A 22790-nucleotide genomic window follows, 5' to 3' on the forward strand; every position below is an offset into this window, starting at 1 on the left:
TGTTTAAAGCAGTCACTGAAGGGAAGCTATGGGAGTAGTCAGCCATTTGTTATATGTGTACTGGAGTTAATATACTCTTTGGACAAAATTGCAGCATCGGTCTTTCAGCATTTCTCTAATTAAACCTATTAATAGCTCTACAAAATAATGAACGATGACATTAAAAAAATTGCTTCACTTTACTGAAGTGGCATCTAATTATGTGATTATTAATTTGCACATTGATCACACTCTGTAAAGTATAGTTTTAGTTTATTTCTCCCCAGTATGTAATAAAGGGCACACCCAGGTGCAGTAACCCATAGCAACCATTTACTGGTCACCTGTTTAATAGCAAGCATTGGTTGCTAAGGGCTACTGCATTTAGGCAAACTTCATCCCTTTTATTACATATGGGGGTATAAGTTTTTTTTTTTCTGAGATCCTTTTAGATATTTTAGTCAACATTTAACTCGGCTACCTTCCTGTTAGTTCACTGCCCTTCTGCTATATCAGTTCAGTTGCTTGCTCTATTGCCTTGTGAATATGCAGGCAAGAAAGCAAAAAGTGAAAGCAATTCAGGTCCTTTGTGCTCCAGTACAGCTATGGGACCTGTTATCCAGAATACTCAGGACCTGGGGTTTCCCAATACGGGATCTTTCTGTAATTGTGATCACTATACTAAACTACATACTAAACTACTCCTCCAATAAGTATTAATTATACTGTGTCTTAATTGAGATCAAGTACAAGCTACAGTTTTATTATTACAGAGAAAAAGAAAAATAATTTTTAAAAATGTGAATTATTTGACTTACATGGAGTCTGAGAGATGACCTTCAGATAATTTGGAACTTTCTGGATAACCGGTTAATGGAGAATGGATTCCATATCTGTATTAAGCATAGCATGGGAAAATGGTGTGTATTTTTGATTTTATTGATCACAGATTTAATCACTGTACGTTTTATTGGATGTGCAAATCCCCATGTGAGTCTCTGCTTTATAGAAAGCTAATTTGGATGCTGGAGAGCAACTTGTCCAGTATTGCAGCATCAGAACAAGTGAACTCACATACTTCAGTTGTTCTGATGTATATCACCTTGCAGTCTAACCTCCTGTTATTCTTGCGATGCTTTGTATTCTGAGTACATACTAGCATGCACAATAAACGTAACTACATGGACAGATGTTCCAGTTTCCTTATCTTTTCTTATGGTTTTTTTTCCCCCTTGTGTTACTTCTGCCTTGTTTTAATACATAACACACGTATTATATAGCAGAATTGCCTAATATGCCCCAAGCAATTGTATTGATTATGCTAATTTTTGAGAATCTGCCCGAGGCATTGTCAACATATCTGTTTGTAGAATATACTTTTTTTTTTTTATTCAACCTTATGGTTTATCAGATAATCAGCCTACTATATAGGAAACCACAGGACAGCACTGTATATATTATCTAAATAAACTGATATGCATTTAAAGGTAACAGTAACACCAAAAAGTAACAGTAGGCTGATTAACACCAAAAAAATGAAAATGTATCAATTAATTATTATATTATGTTCTATTGTCTTGCACTGGTAAAAGTTGTGTGCTTGCTTCAGAAACATTACTATAGTTTATATACATAAATGCTGTGTAGCCATGGGGATAGCTATTCAAGTTGAAATAGGCTTATCTGTTAATGTAAGATGTGCCATTTATTCCTGTCGCCCTAAAAATAATTCCAAAATTCTTTCTATCATGTTAGTCGAGAAAAATAAACTTTACTAACACTATATAAATATTGTTTCCTTCAGTCTTGTTATTAAGGCAAGCTTTGTATCATGCCAAAATCTTGTGTATGTTCCAGAATGGGGGACCAGATGCCCAGGCCCATGCACCGGCTACACAATTAGATGGTGAGGAGGGAGGGGGAATGTGAGGAAGGCAGTGACATCCAGAAAGTGCTGAATAGAAAGTTAGTTATTGTCAGCCCTGCCTCTATTCCTATCCAGATGCTTAGGGGCTGATTTACTAACCCACGAATTCGACCAGAATTGGAAAAGTTCCGACTTGAAAACGAACATTTTGCGACTTTTTCGTATGTTTTGCGATTTTTTCGGCGTCTTTCCGAATTTTTCGTTACCAATACGACTTTTGCGTAAAAACGCGAGTTTTTCGTAGCCTTTACGAAAGTTGCGTAAGATCTTGCGCTTTTTCCGTAGCGTTAAAACTTACACGAAAAGTTGCGCCTTTTTCGTAGCGTTAAAACTTAAAAGGTGCGAAGTTTCGCGTAAGTTTTAACGCTACGAAAAAAGTGCAACTTTTTGCGCAAGTTTTAACGCTACGAAAAATCGCAAGATTTTACGCAACTTTCGTAATGGCTACGAAAAACTCGCGTTTTTACGCAAAAATCGTATTGGTAACGAAAAATTCGTAAAGACGCCGAAAAAAATCGCAAAAAATACGAAAAAATCGCAAAATACCGATCTTTACGAAAAAAAACGCAATCGGACTCATTTCGACCCGTTCGTGGGTTAGTAAATGTGCCCCTTTGTGTTCCAAGGATTTTGACACTTTTTTTGTCACTTTCTTTTTTCTTTGTTTGGAATTTGCAAGGGCTCTTGTCATCCTGTTATGATATTGCATCCAAGTTAGTAGAAGTGTTTGTGCTCCAATCATTACCATAGGGAATCCTGTGTTGTAGAAGAATGCTTGGTCTATAGTCAGGTCACAACTTGCAAAGTAGTTTCTGTGGATATTGCTATGCATTCCACTTCCATTAATGTACATACACACAGTGTCAGTTACCCAGCATTATATTTTTCAGGTGTGGTTCTCCAATTGCACCTCTGACATTTTCATCATAAATAGTACACTATGTCCCAAAGCTCTGTTTGACTGTTCCTAATATAGAAATTTGGTTTGAGGGCATATACCATGCAGTGTCTAGTCCAGTGTTTTTAAGCCCAGGGTTGTGACCCAGACTGTGTTTTAAACGGGTAACAGGTCCTCTTGAGAAGAAGAAAAATGTATTTTTAACCTGCCCTTTTGTGCTTCCTTTTTTTCATTTAAACAAGCACAGGCCCGACATGTTAAATAACGTTATGGATGGTAAGCTGTTGCTCTTGGGCGCAAAGAAATTCATTGGTGGCCAGAAGTAAACTTCATTTCCCTTAAACAAGGCCAGGCTCCACATTTAGGTGGAGATGATGAATTGCGGAGCACAGCGCAATGGCATGGGGTTTGTATTTATCCTCAGTGTGCTCCAGTTTCATTCCGCAATCTTAAAATACTAGTTGGCTAACTGGCTCCAGGTCAGTCTGGCTGTAGTGTGTTTGTGTGCGACTGCATAAGTGTGTGTAAGCAGGGATTTATGTCAGTGATTGAATATCTTCTGTCCCGTGTCCCCAGGATACCACTATATAAATAATGGATAGTTGTTATAAAACAGGGTCAGGACACCTATAAGAGATATACTGCCTTGTAAATGGTAACTAGTGCAGCCCCACAGTATGTCTCTTTTTTGCCAGTGGTTATTATTGAAGTCTTACTTTTCAACCATAGCCCTGTACAATATATTTTTATTACACCCTCATGCCGTTTAAATAGTAATGCTAAATCGGTTGGGGCCTATGACAAACCAGTTGGTTTTGCTGTAATATAGTGAGTTTGCGGTCAGCGCAGCCCTTCTAGCTGCATACTTAATAAGTATCCTCCCAGTTACATGATGTGATAAACATAGGGTTTTTCTTGCTGAATCTGCTGCATAAACTACAGTTCCCAGCATGCACTGAAATTAAAACACAAGAGTGAGTGGGGAAACAGCAGCTCCTAGAGTCAGGCCATATAAGGGAGTAAAAACCTGCTGTTTTATAAATAATTATGCAAAAGAAATGTCTACTGCCATTGTATTTATAAATAAAAATTGCACTAGGGCTCTGGTACCTGTTGCTGTATTTTGGAAGCAATCTTTTAGGATAATTGCCATTGTTTTGCCACCTCTTCAAGTTGCTCTGTTCAGCTACAATTTCATTGCTTATCTTTCTAGTAAAGCGATCTCCTATTTGTATTCCAGTCTTTAAATTCAAGCCACAGGTTACTAGGATAAATTTCACCCTAGCAACCAGAAAGCTGGTAAAATCCACTCTGAAGAGCTGTTCAACAAAGATCTAAATAATTCAAAAAGTACAAAAAATAAAAAATGAGGACTAGTTGCAATGATACAAATGGTTAATTTTAGAAGAACTACCCCTTTAACCCCCATATGTAATAAAAAAAAAAAAAGCACTAAGTTTGCCTAGAAGCAGTAACCAATAAGACGTTTGCTTTTAAATAGGTGACCAGTAAATGCTACCAGCTGATTGGTGTCTATGGGTTACTGCTCCTGGGCACTTAGTGCCCTTCAAGTGTGCTTTTTATATCATGCTTTGTAGTGCTGGGGTCCTAGGTTTGACTCCAGCCAAGGGTACTGGCTGCAAAGAGTTAGTATGTTCTCCCCATGTCTGTGTGGGTTTCTTCTGGGGACTCTGCTTTCTAAGCTTCAGTGGGCTGCAGACTCATGTGATTTATGTATAATCTCTAAGTGCTGCACAATATGTTGGTGCTATATAAATAGAGGATACTATATTATAATACTCTAAACACTGCTGATGCAGGAAAGCATTTTTAGAAAGAGGAGATGTGATGATGTTACAGTATCTGTAAGGCAAATGTTGGACATTAACCATAAAACCTCAGTGTATATGTTTTGTTTTTTGTTTGGGTACCTTGGCAGGGAAGCCAGAGAGCTTGTTACCTTGCTGGCTGTATTAGTGAGTGTATTGGCACTTCCTAACTGCCTGCTACTGTGTTTCCCCGAAAATAAGACCTACCCAAAAAATAAGCCCCAGCAGGATATCTATGCATTTGTTAAATATAAGCCCTACCCCGATAATAAGACCTAGTGATGGGCATGGCTATGCTGCGTTTCTGAAAAGCCACGCTATGCATTTCGGCGCGGACTGGTAAGGAAGACTGGAATACCTTTTATCTGCCGCAGCTCCTTTCTCCGAGCCATTCGCACTTGCGGTGGTTGCAACCGCATCACTCCTTTCTCCTAGTGGTAACCGCGGCAGCAGGTATCCTATTGAGCATTCGCGAACGGAGTGGAAATGGAGTCGCAAGAAATTCAGGATGGAATTCCGGGTCTGGAGAGTTATGATGATGTTCCAGAAGAAGATGACTTAACTGTATTTGAATAAATATAGATTGTTGTATTATACTTAATAAAAACAAGACATCCCCTGGAAATAAGCCCTATTTTTTTGAGAAAAAATAAATATAAGATAGTGTCTTATTTTCGGGGAAACACGGTACATCTGCATTTCCCTGTTTGTGTGTAGGTTTCTATCTTTCTGGTCTTTTAAAGCAGCTCAATTCAGAGCACACAAGTGGTACAAGCTTTTCTGCTCCATAATGAGAGTGTAAATAGTTACATGAGCCAGTTCATAGTTAACCTATTTCATCATATTGTAGCAAACAGATTCATCATAAATTATTACTATACCAAATATCTAGTACAGAGTCATTAATATTTAATTATTGTAAGCTTGACGGCCACACTGTTAGACTGCTAAGAGAACAATAATTTGGTGACATTCTGAATACTACTGAATTTACCTTTTTGCTGTTAAATGGCCCAGGACAGAAATTAAGTACTTAGATTTAAGTAATTAAGTTGGAACAGTGTTCATATTTAGGTACCCAAGGGCATGAGCCTAGGGCGGCAGCTTTAGGGGGAATGCTTTCAATATATAAAAAGAACCTGTACTTTTTATTTCTTTATTTTTAAATCCTCCCCCATGTGATATTTGTTTCTGCTTCTTCATCACTTTTGCACATTTTTATATCCCATCGGCTATTAGGGGTCAAAGTCTTTGTACGCAGCGACTTGTTCTGACCACTTACCCCCAGAGACTAGTGATCTAAGTACCAGTCAAGTCAGTGAAATCCAATAGCATGGCCCAAGACTAATGCCACAAGAAGCAGTTAATCTACCAGTGTAAATACGCTAGCAAGAAACTGCTGAAGGTTCAGTAAGGGCTCTGGCACACAGGGAGATTAGTCGCCCGCGGCCAAGCTCCCTGTTCGCGGGCGACTAATCTCCCCGAGTTGCCTTCCCCTGCCATCCCATCGGCGACAATGTAAGTCGCCGGTGGGATGGCAGACGCAGCGGGGCGTTTTGGGCGAAATCGCGCCGCCGCGTCTGCCATCCCGCCGGCGACTTACATGTTCGCCGGTGGGATGGCAGGGGAAGGCAACTCGGGGAGATTAGTCGCCCGCAAACGGAGTTTTGCCGCAGGTGACTAATCTCCCCGTGTGCCAGAGCCCTAAGCACTGATAGTGCTCAAAATCCTCCCTGCAGTTCCAATTCCATGCTTGCCAGAATATGGATAAAGTTTATTTATGTATATGTAACCCTGAACTTGCTTGCATTGATCATCTGTCCTTTTGTTTGACGTGGAACAGATTTACTACCTTTTAATAAGGAATTCAGTCTAGCAGTTTAAATATACATGTTTTCCTAAGGCTTTATGAGCAGTAACGGCTGTTTGCTGTGTGCCCCTGGTCCTCTGAGACGAAGCACTTGGATACCTGACTCATTGTTTGCTTTCCTGGGATTGGCAGGGATGGCTTAAGGTAACTATGTGCTGGGCCTGGCTTGCGGTGTGCCTAAAGTACTCTGACATTGTGTATCCATAGATTAAACGTGTTACCATAATGTCTGCACACTGCAGCTGGATGAAATGATGGGCTTTGCTGTGCTGGGCTGTTCCTGCTCAGAGTTTCCACGGTGGAATCCTCGATTCGTCATAGAATGTGGAATTCCGGACACACATGCGTGATACCCCCCCCCCATCTCCCTTGCGCGTTCTCTCTCCTCCTCATCATTTGATCCTACTTCTCATTTCTGATGTGCTCAGCATGCAGAGGGAGTCTCATTCTGCAGTTGGCGCTCCCCTCTCTCCACACACGGATGAGCAGTAGAAAATACTACAGTGATGCCAGTGTTTCCCCACATAACCTTGCAGCCGTCACCCACAAGGTTATCTGCTTCATGTTCAAGCCGCAGCTTTGTAGCATATCGGTTTTCAGAGCAGCTGTGCTGACTACCTGAAATAGATGTTATAAGGCTGTGCCATTGTTTTATATAGTGATTTTAATACCATGCATTTCCATAGAGGCAGCCGCACAATGCTGAGTACCTTCGGTATTTGACCAAGCTGTCCATGTCCATGGATACCATATGAGGAATATGTGGACCACTGCATGGGTCACATTTTATTGTTCTGTTTGGGGAAACAGTGCAGTGAATCTGAATTGCCCTAATGCAGTGATTCCTAACTAGTGGCTCATAGCAATGTGTTTCTCACCAACCCCTTGGATGTTGCTCCCAGAGGCCAGCGGCTCCTTATTTTGATTTTTTGGTTTGGAGGCAAGTTTTGCATAAAAAATAAGTGTACTGCCAAGCAGAGCCACATATAGGCTGTCAGTTTAAAGAGAGGCTACCAAAAAGCCTATTATAGCCCTTATTTGGAACCCCCAGGAACTTTTTTCCACAGGTGTTAACCCCATGACAGGTCTGGTGATTTAACCACTACATCTAAAGAGCAAATTTACCTTTTATGCAGTCAGCTATATAAACATAATCAGGAGAGGGCACTCACCACCAAAACAAAAGATGCCTGGGTGCCGGGTAAGGTAGCCACCATGTAGAGAAACAAAGGACTCGGCACTCACAGGATTTGCAATGTACAATGCAATTTGCAATCTTAATGTGCAATATCAACGTTTCGGTCACATCTTGGGACATTTTTCAAACAAAAAGAAAGAAAAGGTTGACACAAAATATCCTTACATGGTGGTTTATTAATTCGACGTTTCAGTTCCTCACAGGAACTTTCGTCAGGGAGAAAGTTCCTGTGAGGAACTGAAACGTCTGATTAATAAACCACTATGTAAGGATATTTTATGTCAACCTTTTCTTTCTTTTTGTTTACTAAAAGTCCTGTGAGTTCTGGCTATCTCTGTATGTACATTTATTTATATATAATTTCACAAGAAATCCCGGAGTTGCTAGTCTTTTTTATATATATAATTTTTTTTTTTTTTTTTAAACCAATTCTATCCTCCTGTGTATTTATAGAGTCTCCATTTTTAAATACCCTAGGGTCCCACTCTTGTGCAAGAGATCCCAAGCCTGTACCATGCCCCCCTGCTCTGCTTGGACATCAGTGGAATTTCCTCTGTAGAGCTGCACACACACACACCCATGCAATGAAAAATTTGGCACAAGCCTGTTTGTATTGTAGTGAAAAACCACAATATGTTACAATTACAGAGCCAAGGAAAGTTCATACTGAGCAGCTTGCTACAATTATTATTGATAAAGATTGATGTAAAATATGAAATGCCTTTCTGATCTAGACTGTATCTGCAGTTTACTTACGTATGGGTTCTTTAGAAAAGTAGCGCAGTCTGAAAATATATGGTACACAAAAGCAGTTTCTGCTGATAGTTAAGGGCTTTTGCAACTTTAACTCTATATGTGTGAGGTGATGTACAGATTAATGTTGTGGACCCTACGTCCTTGGTCATTAAAGCTGATGCAGCTCTCCGGAAACATTGCTTCTTGTGCAGGTTTAACAGCTGTCCCAGTAATACATTGTGAGTCGAAATTGCTTCCCCAAGTTCAGGAATAAGGTAGGAATGCGGTTTCTTAGGGTAATGACACGCAGAGCTACTTTTAGCCAGCTACAAAATAAATAATTTTGATAATTGTCTCTACATGTGTTTTAGCAGAGACGATTACCCTTATGGCAGGGTATTTTCTGGCATTTTGTAGCCACCACAAGTAGCTGGCTACAGGCAGCAGATGTGTCATAGCCCTTAGGAAGATCCTCTATACTGTGGCTAGGGCAGTAATATCAAATGTGGCTGAAAAACTGCTAGCACTGCACCTTGGCTAGTTTCCTTCCACACTCTCACCTCACAGGCAGTTTAACTGGCTCCTTATAATATTTACCTTCATGAGAATGTTTGTTTGGTAGGGGCTGACGACGTGACAGAAACTGATGTAACTGATAAACAATCTCTCTGTGTTAAATGAGCTTATCAAAATAATGCAGTTTGTTGTTGCTCTTGCTTAACAGTGGCACCATATTTGCCTGCTGTGCATGCACAATTACTAACTGCAAAGAGAGGTTCAGAGAAAGAAGTTTCCCTAGTGTTCATTGGAGTACACGTTACACAAGGCTATCATAAGGCTCTTCAGTATTAATGTTTTTTGGCCATTTGCTAGGTTAATAGGCAAAATTTTAATAAAAAATTTAAAATAAGGTATAGATTATTGCTATCATTTTTATATAATTTGTAGCATCCACAGATTTTTATTCATTAGAAATTGACATGACTTAATTATTTTATCTTCTCTGTACTATTTCTTTGGTGCAATGAGCCATTATTTCTTTGTTTATTGCACCTGCAACTCTGCTAAGCCCAAAGCTGGTTCCCACTGAGGGGCACATGCAGATATTTAGTATCTTATTTTCCAGTTCACTGTAATTTCATGGGTATTTCAGGTTCTGCAGAGGTATCAGACTTTCTTTTTGAATTTCTTTCCTGCTCAGCAGTAAAGGGAGTTAAACTGAAGGATCTACCTTCAGTAGCCATGCATGCAGCCCAGGCCTTATATTAATTATTTGGTATTCAGATTTCTTACCCTAAATTTTACCAGCAAAAGATTTGTCTACACTGCCATTGAAATAAGGCATATTAACCCTTTTTTTCCCAAGCAGGAAAAATGTCTATATCCTCTGTAATGGAGCTCGCTTGATGTGCCTTGAGCTTGCCATTTGCCTTTACTCAGCAGTGCCCTTCTGTCCCTTTGGAAAGGTTCATCAGTTTGCCCATAGATCTATTGGCAGTCTGTTAGTTCTTTATTGTCAAGACATCAGTTGGTCAGCCAACTACTAAACAAGCTTTCCATCCTATAAATGTCAGTCAGCGTGGCTTTCAGTCTTGTAAAGTGAAGAATTCTATTAAGTTTGCTGTTCTTGAGGGCACTGAATGGGATAATTTCACTGGAGGCTGAGGTTGCACAGGCAAATGACCACTAGTTCTATGGCCTTTCGACGTGTAATGCAAGTGATATTAGATTTCTTACAGTGCTACATAAATCTAACGCTTGCAAGCTATTCATAAAAATGGCACATGTTCAAAAATGCTTTACAGGTCTCTTGGTATAACAGAACAAAGAGGCCCTTTCTGTCATGTATTGTCATTTACAGCAGCATTTATGAGAGAAGCAGCAGGGTAGCTCTAATGCATTTGTGCAATGAAGATATCTGGTTTAATTAAGTTTGCCTGAATGCATGAATTTCATGTACAGCAAGTGTTCAAAATAGATTCTTTGGTTTATTTCCCTCTGGCTGGCAGAATACAGTTTGTTCTCAATACCTTACAGTGTTTACATATTTTTGAGAATGTTGGCAGAATGTGCCTCTTAGAACATCCCAGAAATGAGATGAGTACACAGACTGACCATTTAATATTAACACCAGCAATGTACTCTGATGTGTGCGGTCAGCATTGCTCCCTTATGTGGCCCTCCATCTCTTCCGGAACAACTGTTCTACAGCCCCTAGTAAAACCCAACAGCAGTTAGCTATGTGCATGCTGGGTGTTTGGTGGCAGAACATCTCATTATAGATTGTACTTCACTGCTAAAGCCAAGCCTTTCTGTACATGTACCATCTGTAATCATGTCCTGGAAAATGTCCATGTGTGTCACTTAATACTTAGTATGGGACAAAGCAGTTATCCATGTCAACTCACTTAATGGGTTTTACAGTTCTTGAGCAGAGTTAAATATACCCTAAGAATGTGTATATGACCAGCAACAGATTTAAAGCTTTCCAAATGAGTCTGCATGCAAGCCTAATAAGCTTGTTGTGCTTACGGGCGCAATAGGACTTGTAAGTCCTGTTCCAGTCTTGGTGTTGTGTAACTTTTAATTCTAATTGGTAGGAAACACCCTGCATTAACTGAATCTCTTGATGTGTGATATGTGTTTGAATGTGCTGGCAGGCAATTACAGGGTTTGAGATGCTACAGGGTTGCTTTGCTAGCAGTTTTCTAACTAAGTAAGCTTTATCAGAAAGGTCTATGTCAGCGGTTCTTAACCTGTGGGTCGAACGACCCTTTCACAGGGGTTGCCTAAGACCATCGGAAAACACATATATTTCCGATTGCCTTAGGAATAATTTTATGGCTGGGGGTCACCACAACATGAGGAACTGTATTAAAGGGTTTTGGCATTAGGAAGGTTGAGAACCACTGGTCTATGTAAATCCAGCCATAAGCACTCACAGAAAAGCTGCACGGAGTCCTCAAAAGAAACACAGGATTTCTTGTCTCCTTTTTGTAACCATGTACTTAGGGTATCTGACTTCCTCTCTCAGAAAAATCCTTCATTCCTGGGGCCAGAGTCTGTCCAGTTCTCTCCTCTCTCCTCTTTTCCCTCTCCAGCTCTCTCCTCCCATAAGAATTCCTAAAACTCACTCCCCCCACCCTTGGGAATGTGTGATCTGACCTATAACAGCTAGAGCTGAAGCACGAAGCTACTTAAAATGGCAGATGCCGTCTTAAACAAACAAACAGAGAAAGCTTCTAGGGCTCTTTACCTCAGGTATTGTAATGGTTTCTGCAGAATAAATAGTGCTCTAGGTGGCACTAATGTGACAAATCTATTGGCAGTAAAATGCCAAAATGACTTTCCTTCTCCTTTAATTGTGCTGTTTAGTAACTGATCCAAGAATGCACCAGTACATGATAAACTCAGTTTGTTAGACCAGGAAAGCAATTGGTACCTGGAACAAACTGCTTAATATCTCTATGGGATTTACATGAGTGAGTTACATATTGGTTGGAAAATCATACACACAATGATTTTGAACATAGTTTGACTTTATTTATTGCAATAACTATAAATCTTTCAAAAATGTATGTTGTCTTGTTATATTGGCCAAAGCAAATTGCACTGGTTAGACTAAAATAATTCTTTATGACAGTGTTCCCCAACCAGTGGCTCGTGGCTGTCATGTTGCTCCCCAATCCCTTGGATGTTGCTCCCAGTGGCCTCAAAGTAGGTGCCCTTTTTTATATTTCTGGCTTGGAGGCAAGTTTTAAATGGCAGAGACTCAATTTTACACCAAGTAGAGCCAGCAGCCCACATAGGACTACCTAATAAATAATGGCAGTCCTTATCTGGCATTCTCAAGGAAGTTTTTTCCCCATTATAAATGGAAAACATGCTTGAATGTTACTGCAGAAGAACTGGATGCTTATATATTTCGTTTAGAAAAGAAATGGTCTGCACTTTATAGCAGCTGTGGATTTAGACCCTACTAGTCTCCTCTACTGAAGAGCGCTGTTGTTAATAAGTAAAGTGTAATTCACAGTTCATCTACGATACCCACTGGAGACCCATGTTCTTGAAAACCTCTTAATTCTTATCTAGAATTACATTAATGCAGTTGCAGTGTCACACTGGGCTCAAGCCCTGAGGAAAGGACAATAAATAGTATGAAAGGTCACAGACCAGCATAAATGAATAAACCACTTTCTGATTTCTCCTTTGTACCTTTTCCCCTGATTCTGAGGCTCCTGAATGATGTTACCATTGAACACTCTCCCTATATTTTACTGGACATGCTCAAATGGCTTCATTTCTCTCCTGCCAGAAGAACAGCCATAGTGTAATTAAAACTCTTACAATAAGAGCGGCTCACATCAGTTGGATTCTTTCTTGCTTTATTATGGACTGCATCCCAGAAATAAATTAAGTTTAACAAAAAGTGCTGTAGTGCAGCTGTGCCAAACAAGCAGATTCCTGCTTATAGCTCAACCCAATGTGTTAGGCACACCAGCAAAATCACACCATATATTCCTATATCATATATATGGGTCACCCATTAAATAACAGAACTGCTTGTTAAGATTTCCAGAGGTGGTATATGACAGGGAGTTCATGTTGGAATGAATGGGATCTGTTCAATAACTATAAATATAACAGTAAGAAATGTGTATCCCATACAGGTACCTGTGTTCAGCAGAAGACATGCATTCACAATTGTAGGCTGTTCATTCACCTGTCACTAGCTGTCTGTACCTTCCTTTGATACCCCTCATGTAAGGTTACATTTACAAGTGGCAAGACCACATTTTTGCCAGTTTCTTGCCACGTCTTCCAATGTATCTGAATTGCAGTGCAGAGTTTATAGAACCTATAGTTTTGTACAATTGGGGGTCGATTTATCACCACAGAAAAACTAACCTGCTTTCTATTTATTCCTATTGAATTTTTCTAGAAGCATAATATTTATCAGTAAATGAAAGTTAAAGTTCACCATTTGATAAATACACTTCTAAAAATCCCACAGAAATGAATAGAAAGGTGGGGTTTTCCTGCAGTGAGCTTATGTCACACTTTGATAAATCTGACCCTAGGGGGCTGATTTACTAATCCACAAATCCGAATCCCGAATGGGAAAAAATCGGATTGGAAACTAACATTTTGTGACGTTTTCGTATTTTTTGTGATTTTTTCGTCGCCGTTACGACTTGCGCAAATTGTCGCGACTTTTTCGTAGCCGTTACGACTTGCTCGTATATTGTCGCAACTTTTTTGTATTGAGCGCTCGTAAACGGCGGGCAAACCTTTCAGACTTTGCATGATTTTGGAAGCCTCCCATTGGACTCAATGGCACTCTGCCCAAGGAAAGTCACGATACTGAAGCTTGAATGAATCCGAAACTTTCATACTCTACGCGACGGCTACGAAAAAGTCGCGACAATTCACGCAAGTCGTAATGGCTACGAAAAAGTTGCGACAATTTACGAGCAAGTTGTAATGGCTACGAAAAAGTCTCAACAATTTACGAAAAAATCGCAAAATACCGATCATTACGAAAGAAACGCATTCGGACGCTTTTCGGACGTTCATGGATTAGTAAATGTGCCCCTAAGTGTCATATAATGGTAAGAGGCAGGGATTGTGCCTGCTGTAGTAAACTGAGGTATCATATATGCAGGGGTAATAGGTCAGTCTGACCTTTCCCTCTCCTCTCACAAGCCTATAGGGCCCACAGGGATTGTACCAATTAATGGAAAAGGGTGCAATGCTAACAGTTATTAATAAATAAATAGCATTGTTTTATAACAGTGCATTTAAAAAAAAAAGTGTTGGCCCACAGGAGCTGCATCCAAGTTCTTGCTTGTTATGTTATATGTTCTAGGTTTTTTTTTCTTTTGTTTTTTCAACCACAAATGTGTTTGTTGGGGAAGTCTGCTTACAAGTGATAAATGCCAAGTTCAGTGGGGTGTAGCCACATGCTTAACCTTATCTTTAAAACTCTACTGGGCATACTTCTGCTTTCTCATCTACATCCTGTTCATTATACTGGCCTGATTCTGAGACCAATATTGTTTATATATGTAAAAGTCCAGGAATGGTGCACACAGAAAACTCCAGGTACTGCCTGGGTGCATGGTTAAAATAACATAATTAGTAAGCACAAACAAATCGCACTCACAGGACTTGTATAAAGCAAAAAAATGGTGTTTAATTTAACGTTTCGGCTTAGAATTATATATATTATTTTGTTCATTTCACATACAATTTGGCCAGATATAACCACATCTCCAAAATTTGTAGCATCAGACTCTTAGTAGTCACACTTCTCTAGGACTAAAATAATCTTGTTTAGATGGGGCTGGAGAGCCAGAGAATCCCATCTGCTTTGGTTTGATGTATAAGTATAGGACCTGTTAATCAAAATGCTCCAGACCTGGGGTTTTCTAGATAAGGGTTCTTTCCGTAATTTGCACCACCATACTTTAAGGCTACTAAGAAATCATTAAAACATTAAAAAAAACTCAGTAGGAATGTTTTCTCTCCAGTAAGGATTACATCTTAGTTATGAACAAGTACATGGTTGTATTGTTACAGAAAGAAAGGAAGTAATTTGTAAAAATTAGGATTATTTGCTTAAAATGGAATCTGGGAGACAGCTTTCCTGTAATTCAGAGCTTTCTGGAAAACTGGTTTCATGATAACAGATCCTGTACCTGTACCAAATGAAAAATCAGATAGGACACACTGGTATGACAAACGATCTCATGCCTTTGCTTCTTTATTTTCAGTAAGTAGTGAATGTATGAAAAGGGAAACATGCTGGTGTGGATGTTCTACAATAAACAGCTCAATACCCATGAAGTGTTGAGTCCTTAGATTTGCCGGGAATGTGCTTCCTGACAGAAGTCTAAGAGAATGTGACATCTGTGAAATGAATGCAAAGTGATGTATGGGAAAGCTACAACAGAATCTGACTTGCATCAGCGTAACGCTCCCCTCAAGGTCATAAATATAGATTGAGCAAAATCTGATTTCATTCAAGTAGAAGCCTTGTAGTGCGGGTATGAAAGCCAATGAAGAATAACATATCCCACACATTAAGCTTATTGGGAAAGTCCAGCTTTAAAGGCACATCGTACAGTCCAGTTATGGATTGTGAAACCCTGCAAGCTTTCTGTGGCCTTTCTTTCCCACCTAATTGCACTACTGCACCGGGGGCACCATTTGTTTCAAGTCCAGGAATCTCCACAGAGCTGCAGTTCAACTCCTCTAAACAACACATTTGGGCAGCGTGATGGCTATGTGGTTAGCATCATTGCCTAGCATCACTGGAGTCCTTGGTTCAATTTATGAATAGATGGATTTTGTCAGGCAGCATTGGTGCCCTGTATTCATACCTTGCCTAGATCTTCATAGCCCTTCAAATGTCTGTTTAATAGAAAATATATTTATATTGCATCCTTGTGTAATAGCATATTGATAAAAAATCAGAAGGACAATATCAGAGCTGTTAGCCAAAGCTACGATTGCTAGGCTTGTGCCCTTCTTGTATGGCATATAGTTAATAATTGTGTTAAGTTCTGCCTTGGGTAACCCATAGCAACCAATCAAAATGTTGCTTTCATCTTATTGCAGTTGAGTAAGTGTGGCTAAACACCTTTTCGATACTGTGGGTTATGGATCTGGAGTCTGTGGGGGCAAATCTGGGCTCTACTTGGGCAAAACCTATACAATGTCTTTTGTAAAGCAAGCATTTTAAGCTTTCTAGTGTGTTAAGCAGAATATTTCATAAATGCAAATATGAAACAGGTGTTAGATTTTATTTTTAGAACTAATTAAGGGAAAGAAAGGAAAACTGTAACAGTTAATAACTGCATATTTATTGAAATGCTTTACTCCCTCTGCATTGCTATCTATTTTTACTGAGAATCCTATCCCTGCAATAGGATTTTATCCTATAATTATGTTATTATGCCAAGAAAACATTAGCTGTGTACAAGTCAGTGTTTCCATTCTGGGAAATTCTAATAAATAAACTTGCACTGACTGTATATGTCCAATTATATATAATAGGGTATGTTTCCCCTTTAACAATTCCTGAATGGCAGCCACTGCCGCCGCAGCAGTTTGAAGGTTTAAATATTTCCATGAAAGCGAGTGGATTCGTCTGTTACTAAGCACTACTAGGAGCGATGCTGTATCACCCTTAAAAGGCTTTTCCTATGAGCCAGGCATGCGCGGCTATATAAGCCTCAGGGAAACGGGCGACTGGTTGTACCAGAGCTATATGTTACAGGTGTCCCTAAGGGGGCTAAAGAGTAACCTCTGGGGTAAAGACAACTGGTTTATATTTGTGTTTACATTTTTACTTCAGTTGGCATTACCTTGCAAATATTATTTATTATTATTATTAACATTTATTTATAAAGCAATAACATATTCCGCAGCGCTGAATTGCTAGTTAACCATATTGTTAGTGTGTCTGTGACTACAGTAGAGGATTTAGATGAAGAAAATGTGACATTTTTATTTTTTTTTTTTTTACTTAAATGGGTGTAAATAGTGCATGCATGTAATTACTGTAGTTCAGAATAAAAATTCAAGTATATATGTAATTCTAGCAGTCACTGAGCTTTCCTGTGTATATGGAATGTGACATGCCATTCATTATACACATAATGTACACATTGTGCACTGTGCATGAGTGGGCGTATACAGCAGCACAGGAAGTAGAACAGGATCCCAGCAGACTTGAAGAACATGGTTTCATGCAGGGGATTCAATGATTGTCAGTGCCCTGTGGCAGCCTCTACTGTAAAGCAATTACATCACTAAATGGAAAATCGCACATGTATGTGGATTTAAATAAAAATCAACCTAGTGAATAACTATTTAAGGACGTGAGCAGTGAAAATCTGGGGAAGCTCCCAGGAATAAAAGCAAATCCATTTTGTGCATCAGAAACCTACTAGAGCTTCCCAGAGTATGGGGGCCCCTACTGAGGGCCAGAGTCAGATCTGAGGTCAATACTTATTTATTGTGCTAGATTTCCCCCAGGGGCAATTAGTGCAAGATTTGGATGGACTCTTCTATTAAAATGCAAAGGGCTAGCAGAGTGGCTAATATTTAATTGATTGCATGCATCTGCTATGGGGTACAGAGGGCAAAAAGGGGTGAAAAATGTGATTCTCTTTACGGGCATAAAAATTATTTACTGCAATGCTTGGCTCCAGGGAAATTCTGCAGAAGGGCTTCCCCATAATTTGGAACAAGGAAATTGAAACATAGAAAGTAAAAGTATACTATTGATTTTTACATTAAAATGGAATTGTAGCGGATCAGTTAACAATTACAAGGCATTGCCATATTATTAGAAAGGAATGGGGGGGGGTCATGCAATGAGGAAACATTGTTTGTCTAACTGATACCCCATGGGGTCTCATTATTCATAATATGATGGCTCTGACTACTGAAACAATATATTATATCCATGATGCTGTAAAAATCATTGCGTAACTGTGTGCCTCAAGGTTATATGTTTGTGTCTGTTCCTATTACATATTAGAACACTCAAGGAGCTATTGCTTAGATACTGTTTAACGTGTACTGGATGTTTCCTGGAGGAACAGAAATATATGTCTCCCGATGCTCACAAGCAGGTTCTACCTTCCCAGGTGATTAATGATCCATCCTTTTTCCTTTCCAGGTGCACCAGAGACATCCTGCATGGCTGAGCCAAAGAGTAGTGTTTTGCAGTACAGTATCGCCCTCTGATGGTGAGTAGTTGCACTATTTATCACACTGTGTAAATCAGAATAAGCCCAGTACATTGAACAATTGTTTATTATTTTATTTCCTAGCCAGAAATGTCCAGTTATATTGAGTAACTGTGTGTTATATTTACTGCAGGTGCCATTATTTGTTAAAGAATTGATACTATTAACAGGCTCTAATATTAGATACATCCAATAGCATCCCATATATAAATTGACTGATTAGTCAAATGGAGGCTTTAATCTTTCCTCAAATCCACAGAGCTGCTTCTGCCAACAGTTTGTATAAAGGGGCAAAATCTGAAGATAGAATATGTACCCACACCCATCTCCAAACAGGTTATTTGATTTGCATATCACACCTCAACAGGACTCTGCATGACACCCTCCAATACAGTGGAACCTACTCTACTTTTATTGTACAAATAATTTGCTTGAGCTGACCACATGATTTGCCACTTTTGCTATGAAGCATGTCAGGACTGGCACTTTAAGTAAACAAAGGCCCAAACACGCATCAATTTAAGCACTGGTCTATGCCATCTTATGCCACAGTTCCAGATTGCCGGTTGGGCCTGTTGTTGTGGTAACCCTTCCCCAGAAATTACATAGTTACCCAATGGCCTATACAAGCCATCACTGTAACCAAGGATTTAGGCGTGGTCCCTGCAGCTAGAAGCAAATAACCAGTCTGTAATGACTCCAGCAAAAACAATAAATCATGCTGAGTGGCATTTTTTTTTTTAAATGGCTCTCTGCACACAGTGACATTGCCATGGATATGCAGAGAAAAACACATGTTTTTCTTTAGCGTACCCTCTGTAAACCCCTCATACATGCCCTAAGTGGAGCTAAACTACTGCTTTATATACCTAGGAGGGTGATGGGATAGGCCCTACTGCATGGGCTTCATTTGAGTTTTCACAGTTAAAGGGGAATTTGGGCGAAATTGAAAATTCTTTATATTGTAGTATAGTGTTAGTAATATCCATAAAAAGTAGCCGATTGAAAGAAACCCATTCAGGTTTTGTGTGAAAGCCCTTAACTCAAACTTGCAGCTTCACCCATCCTCCCCCACTCCCTGTGCAGCAAAGATCCTAAAGCTGTTTGTCATTAACCATATGTCAGTCTGGCAACCCACTCTTCTGCGCCACCTAGAGTACAAGCTAAGTAAATTCACCTTCATAAAACCAGGACAGCACCCTTTACTTGCAGATGTAGAATTTGCATTCAAAAGCACATTCTAACAACTTTAGTAAAACATATTGGCCAATTTTACCTACTGCATACATCGGCGCAGGAACAGCCCACATACCTGTTACTATAGTTAACAGCCATGTGCTGCCTTTTCCTACTGCATATATATCTGAGCAGGGAACAGCCTGACCCCCTCCCCACCTGTGTTACAGTCTTAACTATGTGGAAACCCTAGCCAGCATTGCTTTAGTATTTATAAGTACTTAACAATGATAAGCCCCTGGCTCAGTATGTGTTTTTTGATGCAAATTCTACATTTGCATCCTGACAAGCACTGTAGGTGGCGCTGATGAGTAGGTTATTAGACTCTGACATATCACAGACAGACTTTACAGCTTTAGTAACTTGGCTGCACAGGGAGATGGGTGAAGCTGCAAGGCTGAGTTAAGGGCTTCAACACAAAATCTGAATGGGTTTATTTGCATCGGCTTCTGTTTATAGTTATTAGTAACACTATGCTACAACTTTTTCATTTTCAGGACAGTTCCCCTTTAATTTAAAAGCTTGAGGTGTCCCAAGAAGGTTATCTTGTCTTTCCCAGCTTTATCAGTACATCTTACCAACAATATCTTTGTGATGCCCAACTTATTCCATGTAAATGGGCCCTATAGCTGGGACAACCCTATGCAGGAGTCACAAGTAAAAGAAAATCAGTGCATTTTCATTACCATTAATTCATGTTAGAATGCTGGCCTGATATCCCTACAGGGGGCTGTCTCCACAGGAACGCTTAAGTGCTGAGAGCCTTGGTATTCATTGTATCATTTTTATACCTTTTTCTCTACGAGTTTGAACTGGCAACATTTGTTGCAAATTAAAAGGGGTTTGTTTGTTTTTTTCTTTTTGGCTGTCTCTACAGGAACGCTTAAAAGTGCTGAGAGCCTTGATATTCATTGTATCATTTTTTTTTGATACTGTATAATCCTGTGCACCTGAAAGGCTAGATAATAGCTGCCCTACCACATCTCATAGCAGATTTTACACCTGATAATCACCTTTGCGAATTTTAATGGGGATTTGAGCAATGACACACATCTTTCTATTTTTTTCCTTTTTTAATGATTAGCAATAAAGGTTAAGGCTGATGCCACACCAGGCGTAGGGCTGATTTTTTCGGCAAGCGGAAAAACGCTTGCCGAAAATTCAGCCCTACGCCTGCTACTTGTGCCTGCACCCGAATGAATGGAATACGCTCGGGTGCAGGCACATGTAGCCGATATACGCACGAAAACGCGAGAGAATGCAAAGTCTCGCGTTTTCTTGCGTATATCGGCTACTTGTGCCTTCACCCGAGCGTATCCCATTCATTCGGGTGCAGGCACAAGTAGCAGGCGTAGGGCTGAATTTTCAGCAAGCGTTTTTCCGCTTGCCGAAAAAATCAGCCCTACGCCTGGTGTGGCATCAGCCTAAGTTTTATCATTTCAGTTTAATGGACTATTTGATCTACCTGATACTAATCGGGTTAATGGTGCAGTAATTTGAAGTCTTGATCAGGACCACCTGTGTGGTTTTTCCTCTTCCGCCTTTTATTTCTAGGGGAAGTACTACACACTATTCTGAGCTTTGTCCTTAAATGCAGCTGTTTTCACGCAAATAAGATATTACCAGTAACCTTCAGAATGCTGTTTTTATAAATTATGCTTTTAAATACAGTTTCCCTGATTTTTACACTTTTATTACTCCTTTTTTTTTTTTTTTTTGTTTGTTTGTTGTGTTTTTTTTGTTTTTTTTAAATCTTTTCCTGACATCTTTGTGGTGGATATTTTTTCTACTAGATGTGACTGTGGTGTATCAAAATGGGTTACCTGTGATCTCTGTTAGTCTTCCCTCACGACACGAGAGATGTCGATTCACCCTCAAGCCCATCTCAGATTCTGTTGGAGTGTTCTTGCAACAGCTACAGCAAGAGGACCGAGGCATAGACAGGGTTGCAATCTACTCTACAGGTACCACAGACTTTTCATTTAATTGAAATGATACTATACTGTTTTTTTGTTGCTAACAAAAGCGCTATGTGTGCCGTACCCTATCTGCTCCTTAAGGTTACTTGTCCTACACACAAATTAGCAGATACCTGCTGTAGCTTCAATGTGAGGCTCAGGTACTATACTCACATGGCAAGATTTGCAACCCCACTGCAGCTGCAACCGGAGACAAATGTAGCACCCTGTCAGTTCTGGGATTGTTTAATCTGGGGCTCATAGGGTAGTTAATCTTTTAGTTAATTTTAGTTAATTTAATCTTTAAGTTAATTTTTAATATGATTCAGATATTTCTATTTTGAGACAATCTGGTTGCAAAGGTCCAGTTTAGCATAGGAACCAGGCAGTGGTTTAAATGACAAAAACTGAAAGATAAATAAGAGGAAGTTGACTTACTTGTCAAAAATCCACTCCAGGTGGAGGCCAAGGTTCAGCCCTGTGTGGCATTAGCCTTACAGTTCGATAGAGCAGGTACAGTTAGTGCGCAGCCTGTATATAATCTGTGTGTATACTGCTCTCTTGTCTGTGTTTGACAGTTTTTCTATAATTATCTTGCAGATGGAACACGTGTGGCCTCTTCCACAGGGATTGAAATTCTCCTTTTAGATGATTTCAAATTGTCCATTAATGATAAAACTTATTATGTGCAGCCACCAAAAAGAGGTAAATGCTTTTTACAGCTTGCAAAAAATTTGAATCCTGGATTAATTCCCAAATTGTGCTCTACTTTCCACAGATCCCCTTCTAGTGCATGCATGTGTATTTCTGAGACAAGGCCAAGCCCCATGCTAATTATTAGCCTCCCCGCTGGAACAGCTTTACTGATATTACAGCTAGGCTTACACTTGTGTACAAGCAATATTTCTATTTATAGCAAAGTTTGCATTGCATCCACAGGAAAACCAGAACAGTTGAAATTCATAGTTTTATTTTAAAAATACAAAGAATACATATTTGCCTATTCTAGTATAAATCCAGGGCCTTAGAGTAGATTTTGTCTTCTGTGCCATGTGTATGGAGGATTACACAGAACTGCTATCGAGCCTCATAAATGAGGATAGCCTCACAGATTTACCAATATATAGCAATCTAAAACCAAACTACAGAGGAGGAATATTAAATGCTGTACATCACTTCTACTATGTATTGGTTTGACAGATCACGTTTCCTTGTTTGCTTTATTAATCCGGTCTGTTTAATAATATATATGCCTTGCATGTGGTTGTTTCATTTATTTAGGAACGTTTGTGTTAATTGTCTTTTTCAAATGCTCTAGAACTTAAAAATAAAATTATCTTATAAGCAGGATCCATTTGTTTAAGTGCACAGATGGATTATTACAGACAGCATTGTA

At 39.5% G+C, this 22790-nt stretch overlaps 1 protein-coding gene across 1 annotated transcript in view; it reads left to right on the forward strand.

Moving 5' to 3' along the window:
* mcu (mitochondrial calcium uniporter) overlaps window positions 1-22790 on the forward strand; it is a 63500-nt gene that overhangs the window by 35249 nt on the left and 5461 nt on the right. Inside the window, 3 exon segments of the mRNA NM_001130227.1 lie at window positions 18131-18200; window positions 21230-21400; window positions 21995-22099. Coding sequence (NP_001123699.1) covers window positions 18131-18200; window positions 21230-21400; window positions 21995-22099 — 346 coding nt within the window.

Source organism: Xenopus tropicalis, chromosome 7 (assembly GCF_000004195.4).
Source record: "Xenopus tropicalis strain Nigerian chromosome 7, UCB_Xtro_10.0, whole genome shotgun sequence".
Taxonomy (NCBI): Eukaryota; Metazoa; Chordata; class Amphibia; order Anura; family Pipidae; genus Xenopus; species Xenopus tropicalis.